General features: G+C 50.1%; 2 protein-coding genes across 4 annotated transcripts in view; both read right to left on the minus strand.

Moving 5' to 3' along the window:
- LOC126579753 (mucin-5AC-like) overlaps nt 1–9771 on the minus strand; it is a 44421-nt gene extending 34650 nt beyond the window's left edge. For all 3 annotated transcript variants that reach the window (XM_050243306.1, XM_050243304.1, XM_050243307.1), the window contains exons 1-2: nt 9673–9771; nt 3867–4549 (exon numbers count right to left, since the gene is read on the minus strand). In XM_050243306.1, the coding sequence (XP_050099263.1) occupies nt 3867–3947 (81 nt within the window). In that variant the 5' untranslated portion in view covers nt 3948–4549; nt 9673–9771. The remainder of the gene's footprint in view (nt 1–3866; nt 4550–9672) is intronic.
- Nucleotides 9772–10623: 852 nt separating this feature from the next.
- LOC126579758 (PHD finger protein 14) overlaps nt 10624–15000 on the minus strand; it is a 6175-nt gene continuing 1798 nt past the window's right edge. Inside the window, exons 1-5 of the mRNA XM_050243328.1 lie at nt 12946–15000; nt 12747–12875; nt 12383–12645; nt 12213–12321; nt 10624–12144 (exon numbers count right to left, since the gene is read on the minus strand). The exon at nt 12946–15000 is cut by the window's right edge and continues 1798 nt beyond it. Coding sequence (XP_050099285.1) covers nt 12130–12144; nt 12213–12321; nt 12383–12645; nt 12747–12875; nt 12946–15000 — 2571 coding nt within the window. The 3' untranslated portion in view covers nt 10624–12129. The remainder of the gene's footprint in view (nt 12145–12212; nt 12322–12382; nt 12646–12746; nt 12876–12945) is intronic.

Consider the following 15000-nt stretch of genomic DNA (forward strand, 5'->3'; position numbering starts at 1 on the left):
CAGGATTACCAGGTGTACGCATATGAAACCGACTTTTTTCGTTGTAAAGCTATATCTACACCAAATGGAGCTGTAAAGTCAGCCAAAGTGTTTTATTTTGTTCATTAGACATCCGTTAAACATAATCGCTATGGATTTATTCTAACTTGACACTATATCAAATGTTTTCATTGCGAATTAAATGGCAAGTTCCGTTCTCAAAAACTGCTATTCATCAACATTGTTCGTTTTTTGCCTCCCTCTAAAAAAAATCGACGGCCGAATCGCATCAAATTTTTATTGAAGGTTACGGTGGGTATGTTCTTACTGAAACACAGTGTAAAGTGCGGTTTAAAAATGTTTAAACTAGTGATATAAATGAGAGAACCATCAACCATCGAAAATGTAAGAAGTCATCAAATTACATGCCTTATTGGCCAAAAAGGGTTACTAATGATCATTACAAGCAACAAATTAATCAATTTCGACCGAGACTTGTGAAAAAAATCAACCAAAATATCGAAAAGCGACAAAATTTACCTATTTTTCTCGATGAAAATGCACCGCCACCGCGCAGAATATCGGCCAAGGACACGGTACAAAGCCACAATTGGTAACAATTACCACATGCCGCTCACTCACCAGACTTGACTCTATCAAATGAACATTCATTTGCATCGGTGGGACAGGTCGTTGGCCGAGCAGCGCTTGCTTTTGTTCGAAAAATTTGGAAAAATGGACGGGTTTCGAAAACAATGGTACAGATTGGTGGTTTTTTAGGTTAGGCTTCCAAAAATTGCCTAAGATAAAGTTCAAATGTGTAGCTTACGATTGCCATTGACTTTGGAGAATAATTTTTTCTCCATTTTCCAAGAAAAAGCGTTTTTTTGGGGCAAATCAAAAAAGGTCGGTTTCATACCGCATACACCTGGTACTTGCACCCTCGCTCGCCCCCAAATCTTACAACTCTTGTTACAAGATGCAGGGGTGCGTAGGCCATCCCCGCTCGACAGCGACCATCGATGATGATGATGATGATGATGATGATGCAGCGGCTGATAATGCTCCGTAATGCGTACCGATTGTACCTCTAGAGTCTAGACGTAGAAGGAAATTATCTACATACTCTCTCAGCTTTTTCTCTCTCTCTCTCTCTCCCTTTCTTTCTCTCTCAATTCCGTTTGGAAGTCTTCTGTGTTCGCTTCCTGGACTCGATCGATCGCGATGATTCATCGGACGGAGATTCCCCCTCGAGGCTGCCTTCGAGGCTGCCTGTCTGGTTGTATGTGTATGGGTGTGTGCGTATGCGTGTGTGTGCTGTTCGTGTGCTCTCTAATGTGCCCCAATCGACATGCGAGCGATAAAACAAACGAGTGAAGGAGAAATGATGCAGCGAGTGTGAGGATGATATCATCACTCATTCCCGGGGGGTGCTTCACCCCCCCCCCCCCCTGGCCACAACATCCTTGTAATGAATTTTATGTCCTTGAGCTTTGCTTCGTACCACACACGATCACGATCATCACGACGAGCGTGCGTTAAAGATAAGGAATAACGAAAGAGGGAGAGAGAGAGAGAGCGAGAGAGAGAGAGAGAGAGAGAGAAGAAAAGAAAGAAAAAGAGTGTAGGGGGAGAACACCAGTTCGTTCAAGGCCAACAAGCAAGACTCCAGACACAGACAGGCGGATCCAGAGCATCCACCAAACGAAAGACTTCAACGGGGGTTTAGCGACGAACCCGGGCGCTCGTTTCGGGCGCATATCTCGGGCGCTCCAGTGCGTGCACAATGCGATGACAAATGGGGAGGTAAGGAGAGCGAGAAAGAGAGAGAGAGAGAGAGAGAGAGAGAGAGAAAGAAGAGGAAGGGGCATATGGATGGATGGTTGAAGGATAAAGGTTATGTGCGCGGCGGTGGCGTGGCTAGGAAGGGCAGACAGGCCAAACAAGGCCACACCGAGCACTCGGGTGGTAGTGGAGAAGGGAGGGAGGGAGGGAGGTGGCGACCCTCTTATGCCGTACAAGGAAATTCAGCTTCGAGCTTCGGGGGATGCTGAGCGCTCAGCGCTCGCTGCACTCGATACGTCACGGTCGACCTGTCGCCGTCGACCTGTTGTACGCTCTCCCTCCCCCCCGGACCCCCCCTTAACAGTTGTACACGCTGCGCGGAGGTCACAGCGCCAACCCATTGGATTTTTGGCACGAATCGTGCGCAACCGATCGTGAGAATCACCACCGTGAGTGCACCTCACCCCCGCACCCCGCACACCCAGTGCATCCCTACTGATGCCCTTGGATGGAAACGTGCGCGCACAACCGGAAGTGCAGCAGAAACAGAAAGTTGTCAGAAAAATGAGACCGAAATTGAATTGGGGATGCTTGTTGCGATTTCTGCAACCTAATCAAACAAATGCAAACAGTTTCTTCAACTTGGCGTTTTTTTTTCGGGAATTTTTGGATTTTTTTTTGTGTCCGAGTCGACGGCCGGAAATTGCTCAAAAAGCACAAATCAGTGGAAAAAGTTGTAAAAGATTGTAGAAGCTCGAAAATCGACTCTAGATTCGCGCGATTCGCGACTCAAGTCCACCTGGTTGTTCGCGGAACCCTCTACTTTCCTTCCTGCCTTCCCCAGAGATCATTCCGCCTTGATGGAGGCTCTGACTCCGCTGCCGCTGGCTGAAGAGTGTTCCTGATAGCTGTTATCACCGGTGGAGAGGTAGCCAACAGCTAGGCTTTCTTTACAAACCAAGAAAAGGATAAATTTGATCACAGTGTCCTTCACTCTAGTCGCCAGTTGCGCTGAGTCGTTTTAGGGTACCCATTTTTTTCTATTTTCGTCGCAGTTGCCATTGAAATTTCATTTATAGTTCATACAGCTATCGTGTAGGACGCTCGGTCCACGGAACGGAATGTTGGCTGATTTGAGAAAAAAACACAAACATCCAAAATGTCCAAACGCGGGAGTTTTTGTTAGAATCTCGCGCCTTAGCAACGCCGTTCCGTTCCGTGTGATGTGAACGACGAATCCGACCAGCTGGAAAACCGATTGTCGGGACCGAGCACGTTCGAAAAACCGCAAACCGCAACACACATCAAAGCCAACCCCATTGCCCCTGTAAAGGGGAACTTTGTTATTTAAATGTTTTTGTGACACATATTTTTAACATTTTTCCCTGAATGTTGATCCTTTCAAGTGTATTGTGTAAAAGTTTAGGATCAATCGAAGCAAAACTGACAAAGTTATAGATTTTTGAAAATTCCCAAAACCAACGCGTTTTCAAAGTCGGTGCCAATCGGTACCGTATAAACTACTGGGCCGATCGTTTTGAATTTTTTTATACATAACCTGTACACTTTTTGCCAGATAACCTCGTCGAGATATCATTAAAATTGTTGATACTTTCTTTTCAACAAATCTGTAAAGTTCGTTTTTTATGGCAGAATCGCAAAAAGCATCGCTTTTTCAATTTCAAAAATCTGCCAAAAACCGAAAAACTGGAATATCAACAAAAACTCTCCGGGGTTACCTAGATAAACTTATAACCTTTCTAACGAATATCAATTTGTATAGATTTCAGATGACCCGGCATGTCGCTACGATGGGCAACCGTAAAAAGTACCTTTTCGTCGACACGCCTACCAAAATTTGATGCCATGGATTAATTTTCCAATGAACGTTACTCAAAACAGTACCAAATATTCTTCAAAAGTTGTAGATTAATGTGCCATTTATTGGAAAAAATAAAATTGAATGGTTACGTCACAAAAAATCGTCAAAAACGGACCAGTTTTTAAATCACCCTTAAGACCTTAAGTGAAATCAATATAATTAAAAAAAAACACAAAAAAAAAGATTGCCCCATTGTGGCAGCAGTGATAGTGGTACTTACCATCTTGCGCAGCAGATCCTCGTCGGTGATCGACGACAGATCGACGACGCAACCAGTGTCCGCCCACAACTGTGCCTCCATCTCGTGGCCGTACTCGGTGCCCACCTTCCGCTGCTGTTCCGCTGTTCCGCTGTGCCGCGCTACTCGTTCCTCCTGGCGGATCGGATCGGATCTTGATTGCTGATTGCGGGGGAAGGGCGCCGGAAATTGTGCGATCGCGATATTGATAGAGATCCTAAAGATGAAGCAGTGGACAGTTTCTCTCTCTCTCTCTCTCTCTGTCTCTCTCTCTCTCTCTCTGTCTGTCTCTCTCTGTCTCTTTCTGTGACGGGATCGAGCTATGATCTAGAGACAGTCGAGTGCTCTTCCCGCGTACTAAACAGAACCATCCAACGGGTCGTGTCGTTTGCAGTTTGTTCGTTTGTTTGAGGGTTAGGTTAGGCACCTGCTAGTACACGATCTTTACTTAAAAAGCACGCTTATCACACGCAAACGCACACACACAATGGCCACTCACACATACACAGTGGAGCGTACAGGGAAGGCGACGACAGGATCAAAGCCCCAATCCCGAGCAGCTCACTGTAGCGCGTCACTAAACTGTCTGTCTCTCTCACTCTGTCTTTTTTGTTTTTTTCACGCACATAGAACACCGCTACTACTACACTGCACTAACACTTTTTCTGGAGCGCCGTGTGGAAAAGATATTAAAGATGGTTTTCCGTTTTCGGTCGCTTCGTTCGTTTGCCGCTGATAGCTGATGATGATGATGATGATGATGGCGGGTGTCTGGCAGCGTAGTTAGGTAGTGTGTCAGGGTGTTTGTGTGTGTGTGTGTGTGGGTAGGATCAGGTGCCGGTGGCTCATCGATGGCTCCTCGTCGTCCGCTACGTTGGGCTGCTGTGGCCGTACTGACCGATACCGAAGCACGGACCGACCGACGGAGAGCCCAACGTGAGCCACCGAACTTACCCTCCCATCCTCCCCCCCCCCCCCCCTGAACCCCGTACCACCTTACCGCCCGAAGGCGCCGAAACCCCGAAAGGAAACAACCATTCCTCGTTCCATCCCCCTTCCCCAGACCCCGAGGCCGATCATTATCGAGCCCCGTCGCCGCCGCCGTCGCCACCGCCACGCTAGGGTCCTTGTCCTGTCGCCTGGCGCTCGCGCGCCAAAGCGTCGGACCCAAAACAAGCAGTGGCAGTCTAGGTCCCAAAAAAGGCGCTGCAGCCTTCCCTATGCCTTTTTTTTTTTTTTTACTGCAGCGCGGCAGGATTGGTGCTAAGGGCACCGCGCACCACCAGCAACGCACCAGCAGGCAGGCACTGCGCCGAAGAGCCCAACCAAGAGCCTCCAACTGTGGCTGTGGCTTTGTTCGGGGGGGTTGGGGTTGAGGTTGGCGGGCGAATGCAGGGGATGGTAACATGACACCGAGAGAGAGAGAAGGAAGAGAAGCTGGTACCGGCCGGATTAGTGCCGGAGAAGAAGTGCCAGCGGTGCCATTACCCCAAGGTAGCCAAGTCAGGCCGCGCACAGGACGAACGAGAGCGAGAACGAGTGGAAAAGAGAGAGAGGGAGAGCGAGAGAAAGGAAAGGAAACAAGGGGTCGGTGGTGCGGGGCGAAAGGAAAGTGTAAGTGCCCGGCCCGGCCCGGGGGGCCCGGGGGGGATGGTGCGAGCTTTACGAGCTCGTCGCGTTTCGACGCGAGGTCGCTTCCCCTTATAAGGCATTCACACCATACATGGGCCCCCTGGTCCCCCCCCGGAAAGGTCTGCCAGTCGTTGTCTCACTCGCACCTCGACTCTCTCTCTCTCACTCTCGCACTGCTGCTGGCGCTGCTGTTCACTTATCTGGTGCGTGCTCTGCCACAGTTTTGCTGCCTTTTGTGGCAACACGCACCGCGGACACGCTGTCACACTTATAGCAGGCGTCGCGCCAGATCTCCTTCGTCGCAGTCTTCTTCTCAGTCTCCCGTTTCAATCGTTTCCCCCCTTCTGGAGGCACCCGGGACGCGCTCGCTGCGTGCAGAGTGTGTGCAAGGACATCACTGCCCACCCCCCCCCTCACCACGGGCCTGGTTGATGGATGTGATTGTGGCCAGATGGTCCTCCTCCTGCGGAGAGAGAGAGAGAGAGGGAGAAGATGCCAAGGACGCTGCGCAGCGAGAACCCGAGCTGCTGCTGTTGGCGACGTCGGAAACGATGTCCATGTTTGGATGCAAAATTGTGCAGGACAGTATCCCCCATTCTGCCATCACTTCAATCGGTCAGGGTCAGTATGGATCCCCCCCCCCCCTCCGTCCCCTTCTCTCTCTCTCTCTCTCTCTCTCTCTTTCTTCCTGTTTTGCGCAACAAAACCGCAGCCGCTTGTTTTGCACGCGCGCGTGCACGTGTGTTAGTTAGTGTTTGTTATGGAACGGGGGGGGATTGGTGGAGCGAAATGCACGTGTTCTACTGGGAGTAGGAGAAGGCGCGACAGGCGCGGAACGGTGTTGTGGCTGGCTGCGGTGAGTGAACTAAGGAAGGGTCGCGATCGTCGCCGTTCTCCAGTTCCACGTTATTGATTGCCAATTGATGGCTCCCCCCCCCCCCCCCCCTCACCCCTCTCATCCGTTCCCCCCCTTTTTCGGTACGCTGCTCGTGCACGCTCGATCATCCTCGGTCGGTAACGCTGCGAGCGGGTTGCGCAATTGCGCAAGAACGAGCATCTCGAGCATCTCGAGCATCTCGAGGTCTTCTCCGGCCGGCCATATACAGTGGTCGGCATAAGTAAAAGCACACCACTAGGGTCCACCACATTTTCACCTGTAAATTCGTCATTTTCGGTCGCAAAGGCCTTGTGATTTTTTTTGACTAGAAGCTCGAACTTTCCTCTTTCCAAATCACTTGCTTTGAGCTTGACAGGTTTGATAGGCTCTGTTTGAAAATTCTCTTTAAGTGCGAGATGGTCGATTATGATTGTGACAAAAGTAAAAGCCCATTTTGCAATCAATATTATTAGGACTCCGACAGAGCCCTGTGGTTACTGTATCTTTAATAGGGCTTTTATTTACGTCTGTTTTAATGTTTTTTACGTGCCCTCCGTTATTGTTTACACATGTTAAATCCACTTATCCTTGCATCTCCAGTGGAAAGTCGAATGCGCGCGGGTTTTTGCACGTGGTATGGGTGTATCAACGGACAGCAAAATTATGTTGACGACCGGAAGGATTTTTTTTTATTTATTCAGTCAGCGTATGGACATCGAGGAAGCAATTTTGTTGAGCAATAGGAAAACGATTTCAAACGAATCGCTAAAACCATAAGTTCTTATTGACATCCTCGTCGTATTAATCGTCTAGAATCACCTTGGTCAAGCTAAGATTGCGAGTTTATGGGAATTTCTATATAAATTCTCGTTATGAACGATGTTTCTATTAAAGACAATTATTTTACGAAGCAATACGATGAGAATAATCCCCAACATATCGGAAAGCATGTGAAAGCCATGTCAAAATGGCTGCAAATGGAAATCTGCGGTAAAAGTGGCCCATATGAATTGAGAAACATGTTTCCTTGCATGTGGGCTTTTACTTTTGTCACAACCATGATCGAGCATCTTTCACTTAAGGGGGGACTTCGGTATTTAATTTTTATTTGTGACACATGTTTTAAACATTTTTCCCTGAAAGCTGATCCTTTCAAGAGTATTGTGTAAATGTTTTGGATCAATCGAAGCAAAACTGGCAAAGTTATAGATTTTTGAAAATTCCCAAAACCAACGCGTTTTCAAAGTCGGTGCCCATCGATACCGTAAAAACTACTGGACCGATCGTTTTGAATTTTTTGACACATAATCTGTACACTTTTTGCCAGATAACCCCGTCGAGATATCATTAAAATTGTTGATAATTTTTTTTAAACAAATCTGTAAAGTTCGTTTTTTATGGCAGAATCGCAAAAAGCATCAATTTTTCAATTTCAAAAATCTGCCAAAAATCGAAAAATCGGAATATCAACAAAAACTCTCCAGGGTTACCTAGATAAACTTATAACCTTCCTAACGAATATCGATTTGTTTGTTTCAGATGATCCGTCATGTCGCTACGATGGACACCGTAAAAAGTACCTTTTCGTCGACACGCCTACCAAAATTTGATGCCATGGAATAGTTTGCCAATGAATGTTGCTCAAAACAATACCAAATATTCTTCAAAAGTTGTAGATTAATATGTCCTTTAATCGATAAAATATCATTGAATGGTTGCGTCACAAACAATCGTCAAAAAAGGGCCTTTTTTGGCCCGAAAATACCGAAGTCCATTCTTAAAGAATTTTCAAAAAACGATTATCAAACCTATCAAGCGCAAAGCAAGTGATTTGGAAAAGGGAAAGTTCGAGCTTTTAGCAAAAAAATCATATGGCCTTTGTGACCGAAAATGTCGAATTTACGGACGAAAATGTGGTGGATCCTGGAGGTGGGCTTTTCCTGATGCCGACTGCTGTCTGGGTCGTTCCTATCTCTTAAAAGAGGGTGAGGAGGGGGCTGCTGCGTACACAACAAGGTGGACCTGACTGACTGTGCCACTCAAGGCCACTGGCAAACCGTTGGGTGGTGAGCAGTAACAAAAAAAAAAGCGGAAGAGCGTGAGCGACAGAATGATCGCGAATTTGCTCTCGGAGGAGGCTCTTCCGGAGCGTCGTTGTTCCGCGTTGTTGGTTGCACTTTGGCCACTGGCAAACCGTTGGGTGGTGAGCAGTAACAAAAAAAAAAAAGCGGAAGAGCGTGAGCGACAGAATGATCGCGAATTTGCTCTCGGAGGAGGCTCTTCCGGAGCGTCGTTGTTCCGCGTTGTTGGTTGCACTTTGGATGCACGGGACTGGAATTTTGTTCGCTAGGCTCTGGTTCCCGGGGGGGGGGAGGGAGATCTGATGAGTCATCACGGTCTTAGAGAGGCTTAGGGACTTTCAGAGAAAGTGCAAGCGGCCGTGGTCACCGAACCGGTTATCCGCGGTTATCTCATCACACAAACGCAGTGCCGTGGTGATGATGAGTCACCAGAACCGATCGGTCCACGGATCCACATTCCACACCGCGGGCGCAGCGGGCTCGCAGCTCAAGAAGAATGTCAAATGATTGTGCGTGGCGCCAGGGCGCCCCTTTTCGTCGCTTAACGCTTGCTTTTTCATCGCTTAATCAAGTGGCCTACAGCATCATCATCATCATCATCATCATGGGCGCGCATACAATGCCATCACCGCTTCGTGAGAACGCAGAGGTGCAGCGGGGAATAAGCGCACGAAGTAAAAGGGCGCACGCACATCTTTTCCTCTTTCTCTCCAGTGTGTGCGCCCTCTATTTCTCGACTGCGAGGGAGAGAGGTCACCCGCAGAAGCGGCGCAACAACGCGGAACCGCGGAACACAATGGGAGTGTCGCGCTTGGCTCGACGTCGGCTCGACCTCGGCTCGGTTCTCTCTGTTGACGGCGCCCACAACCCACCCCAAACCTGAAAGGCGCTGCGGTGCTGGTGCTGGTGGTAACCCGATCCCGCCCTAATCGTTGCCTCTTAGCCCGTGGACTCCGTCGTCGGCCCGACCGCCTCCGATGCGCGAGCGAGCGTCACGCGAGGGCCGTGGCCGCGAAACTAAAGTCCGCACCGGCTATCGGGTTTTCCAGAGCAGCTCCGTAGAAGGATCATGCAGGTGTGTAGGGGTTGAGTGCTGACACCCCGCACGATGGGGAGGGGGGCCTGCACCCAGTGTGGTATCAGTTTCGGTTGCGATGGATGGAGGCGATGCTAACACGCCCGCACCCCCCATACTCACATAGGCCCCGAGGCGCAACCCTGGGCGCCCTCAGCAGCTCACAGCAGTCGCAGGAGTTGCAGACGCAGATGCAACGCTCGCCTTTTTTTGGGGGGGATGATGGAACAACAAAAATCCCGCGGCAAACACACACACACACACACACGTGCACTCCCTGGCGGTATGGCGCCTGGCATCAGGATCACGATTACTACACGCACACAAGCCGTGTTCCAATTTGGTGTGTCCAAACATTTAGAGTAACAAAACCGCGCGCTTCATATCACACGCGAGCCACACTATTCGCACTCACTGGCAGATAAGAAAGAAAAAAACAAAACAAAAAAACGTAGACGCTCGTCGTTAACCGACAACTGTGCCCGCGTGTTCGTTTTGGGTGCGAGTAGTACAACAAACACCCTGCAGCCATCGGAAGTAGTTCCTAGTCGACTGCGTCGCGGTCGCAGAAACCTCACGCACCCCGCTTGCAACTACTGCTCTGCTCTGCTCTGCTCTGCTCTGCTCGCTCGCTCGCACGCTCGCTTGCTTGCTCGACCGGCAAAAAACGCCCGATGTAAGCAACTGCTCCGGGCTCAAGCACGTGCGACAATCAAGCGAGGGGATGGGACGGCGCCATACATGCACCGCAGCTCACTTCATCGGCAGCTGGACGTACGCGTCGTGCGGTTTGCCGTCATGATCCGAGATAAAGGTGACCGTCTCAGCCGCCTCAGCGATGTGCATTCTTCGGTGTTCTGCCTTGGCGTCCGGGCGGATTGCTTGCGAAACCAGCGGGTCCAACTGGGAGATGATTCATGCGCACAAGTGTTCATCTGTGATCCCGATTCCGCGTATGAAGGAGGAGAATTAGTGGGAATTCTGTAAAAGCGAAAGAGAAGCAAGTTCTGGGAGCGAACGACCCCCCGGGGCGATAGATCGAGAAGAAGGAAGAGATCGGTACAAAGACGCACGTCGCGTTCATCGTCGTCTGGTCACGCCTCGATTCAATGGGAAAATTCCTCTTTTATTTCCAGTAATTCAATGTTCAATGTTGCTTGCATATGCATTCGCTGCGTCAACACGCCAGCTAGCCCGCCTGGATCGGAATTATTCCACTCTATTTCGCTCACTGTCGCTCTCTCTCTCTCTCTCTATCTCTATTTCTCTTTCTGTTTCCTTATCTCTTTGTCTCTCTCTCTACTTTGACATAAACATAATCCATTGCGTTGAACGGTTGAAATTAGTGTTGTTGCAAAAACAGTTTTGCACGCAAATCGGTTGATCCCTTCCTGTCATTAGACTGTTATTCCAGTGGCTTAATGAAATGCTTATGCTTAATTTAAGCAAACCTAATGATATTCACACAACAACTGTAGACGGACGATAGGGAAACCACTAAACTTGAATTTGCGAGCACAGATCCTTTTCGTGTCGATATACTCGCTCATGAGGAACGCACTGTTACATTATATTACTGTAGCAGCTTATTGGCTACGACTTCACGGGTGCTATTTGCTATTGTTCACTCCAGTTTTGGGAAAATACATGGTCAAAAAATAAAAATATATGAAGATTGAAGTGAGCAGGCTTTGGTTACATCCTCGATCACAATACGTGCATGTTCCAACATCACTTCATTAGTACATCGAACTTGAAAGACCTCTTCATCTATTGGTGAGATTTCCGGTGTACCTAAGCTATTCTTTGATACCCCTTTGATTATGGCTTGATAATGAATTGATTAGAAGGAAGTTATAACTAAATTTCGCTGAATGTATCCGTCAAAGTTTTGTCTAATCCTCGCTATGTCACTTTAAACTTAGTTCAAAAGCCCTTAATGCTCTCCTACGCACATCTAATCGTCCATTGATTAATCGAGCAAGGCGCACCATAATAATTTAATTACGGAAGTGATGACGATCAGTCTTTAGCGATTTAGCGTCCTACACAATAGCTAATAATAATAGAAAAATATATAGACAATAATAAAGAAGAAAAGGATCAAATAAGGTGCCTATCGTGTACAAATGTCCATTGTTGTAGCACGCCTAACTGAGACTAATATCGTTAAGAAGAAGAAAATATTTAAAAAAAAACTATTCCAAAAAAGGATTAAATAAGGTCCTTAGTGTGCACAATCGTCATAACTGTAGCAGGCATTGTTACTTTACATAATGAAGATCACGCCATTCTAGTTGCCATGCTGCCATGTATAACATAATCGAGAAAACCAGCATTTTTGGGATCCGTTTTTCGGCGCTCTCTGGCCGTTGACAGCGGTTTGCCCACCGAGTGAAATTGGCAGAATAATAAGATTAATACATAGCACACATCCTGCTGCCGGTTGGATTGGAACCGCTGAGAGCTTAATCATAGAAATTACTCCAAACTACCGATGAGACGGTTAAATGTTCCGTCCGGACAATACTCGCTCGGTGACGATGGTGAGCGGTTGAACAGCACACTACCGATTACGCCTTAACTTTCGATGTCCTGCAAGCACAGTGAGAGAAGTCCATTTCGATTAGTTGCCCATGAATGTTGGTGGCATGTCTACATACCGTTGGGTCGCAATCGGCACAGTGCCATGAGTAGCCGCGGCGCTTAGGCGTTTTCTTCAGTGGCGGTTCGAGACATCCGAAATGATAGTTCTTGTGACACTCGTCACACCTGGCAAGAGATGTGCGGTTAAAGGGGGGAATGATTGCAGACCGCGATGTGGAATACGTACTGTACAATGTTGCTGGAGGTGCCAGGCGTCTGGCACACGTCACACACGGATTCGTCGCTGATTGGTGTCCCGTACCCGGTGGTACCGATTGGGAGGGGCGCATTGGCACGAGCGCTGAGGTCACGCTGCTTGCCGCGTGCTCGACCGCCCACCGCACGAACTGGACCCTCGTATGGTGAAGCTGTCCGTTGCGGAGCATTCGGTTGTAACTCCGAGGCTGGCCCACCGTATCCCTCGGATCCGGCCAAATCGTTCTCTGAAATCTGTGATCAGTAGCAGTGGTAGTAGTAGAGAGAGAGAAAGATAGTGATCGATAAGCCATTGCTTTGCGGTGAACACTGTTTGGATCGCAGTGAAATGTTACCTGCGGAGGCACCAACGAGGTACAGTCGGCCGAAAGGTCGTTGATGGAGGCGTCTTCCGCTGGTGTGTCATTGCGAACGTAGTAGATCTCCGTCGTGTGCATATTGGAACCATCGTAGACGGATTTAATCTAGCGAACAAGCGAAAGGAACACCGCGAGATGAGTGACACTGATGGGCTGATGACTTGCTGCTTATTACCTTGATTTTGATGCGCGGCCGATTTTCGCCGTAGGCGGCATCGATGTAGCTATTGGTGGCAGTGCTGGCTAGGTCTTCGCGTGAATCGTGATGGTTTTTACGTTTCCGCTTGCGCTTGTGATGCTCCTTGGAAGCGATTCGCTCATCGTTTGGCGACCGGTTCCGATGTTTCTCTTTACGGCGCTTGCTGTGCTTATGATGGCTCGAGAAGCCGCTCAACCCGTCCGAGACGGTTGCGGGTGGTTCTCGGTCGCACCCAGCAGTGCCATCGTCACCCGGTGCCGGCGCTGCTGATGCTGCTGCTGCTGCTGTGCCCGGTTGCAGGACTCGTCCACCACCGTTCGGTTCCTTCCGTGGCCCACCAGCATCGTCATCGTCCTCGTCTTCCTCATCCTCGTCATCACCGGGGCACAGATCGTACTGTGAGGGCGATGCAGATAGCCGTGGTACCGTGGTAGAGGTGGTAGAACCAACCTCACCCGTAACCGACGATGCTTTCGGTGCATCCGTTTCACCCCGTTCGCCCGAGGCCTGCATCTGGCGGGGGGTAACCTCCTCCTCATCGCTCACTACCACAGCAGCCGTTGCTGCCGTCGGTGGCACCCCCTTACCATCGACCGTTGACGGTTGGAGCAGCTTTTTATTTTCCGTCGCGGTGTCCTGCGATTGCTCCGTCTCCGGCTTCGTATCTGGTGCTGGTGCCGGTGCTGGTGCCGGTAGTGGCACGGGCAGAAGCTCGGCTACGACCACCACCGGCTGCTGCGGTCCACAGATGGTGCTGATCGTTTCCTGGTCGAACACCTTGCGTTTGCGGCCCCGCTTGCCCGGCGATTTGACCGGTGTTTCCGGTGAGGTTGTCGTGCTGCCACCAGTGCTGACGCTATCGCGCGATCCCGCACCCCTGCCCGCTTCGCCAGCCGCTTTGACGGGTAGTTTCTTGGCACCGGTGGGAGCATACGGTGGATCGGAACGCGACAGAAACGATCCGTCGCGACTATCGGCGGTGTTACCGTCGTAGCACAGATCGTACGGCACGATGGTGCCGTCCTTCGAGTAGCGGGTGCGCGATTTTCGCGGTGCCTTCGGCAGAATCACCGTCTCCGGGTTGGAGTCGTCCGACTTGTCGCACTCCGAACACTGCCACCCGTACAGTTTCGATTTCTTGGGGTGGCGCGTCAAGGGTGGATTGAGGCAACCGAGGTGATAGTGCAGATGGCACGTATCACATTTAGCCAGCAAATGCTGATCGGTACACCGCTTGCAGATACCACACTCGCTCAGCAGCTCGTCACCATTCGGTTGCTGGTGCTGCTGCTGTTGCTGGTTTTGATGGTGCTGGTGTTGGTGTTGATGTTGGTGCTGCTGCTGCTGCTGCTTGCACTGCGTACTCAGGATGCGCCCGGTGTCGTCCCGCTTTCCTGGGACCATCAGATTCTGGAGCGGAAACCCGACACCCATCTTGAGGGCCGCCGCCGTCGGTACACTCATCGTGCGGGCGGCCGTTGTCGGTGTAGTGCAGAGGCCACCAGACGTCGACGGTGCATTGATAACGACGCTCTTGCTGTACGGTGCCGCACAGCCGGCCAGTGGTGATGCGCCCGACACACCGACTGGATGCGTTTTGGCATGCTGTTGTTGTTGTTGTGCCGCTACCCCCGGTACTGGTGTCGCTACCGGAACGGAAACCGTTGCCGAAATTGGACAAAATTGTTGTGGTGATGGTGATGGTGATGCTGGTGGTGGTAGTGGTGGGGGTGGCGGTGGTCTCCCAATCAGCTCGATCGGCACGAGCGCCTTGTTCGGACAGAGGGCCAGCAGGTGCGCGTACAGGCTGTTGATTGAGTCACGCAATGAATCACCCTTCCGCACCGCCTCCTGGTTTCGTACCACCGCCCGGTCGTACATGGTGCGCAGCAGCTGTTGCTTGCCGAGCAGCAGCTTATTCAGCACCATCTGCTCCTGCAGGTGCTTCTTCATCTCGCCCAACCGGATTGAGCGGTCGAGATAGTAGCCAATGAACTCGACACTGAATGCTGGCGCAATGTGCCACTTCTT

Source organism: Anopheles aquasalis, chromosome Y (genome assembly GCF_943734665.1).
Source record: "Anopheles aquasalis chromosome Y, idAnoAquaMG_Q_19, whole genome shotgun sequence".
Classification (NCBI taxonomy): domain Eukaryota; kingdom Metazoa; phylum Arthropoda; class Insecta; order Diptera; family Culicidae; genus Anopheles; species Anopheles aquasalis.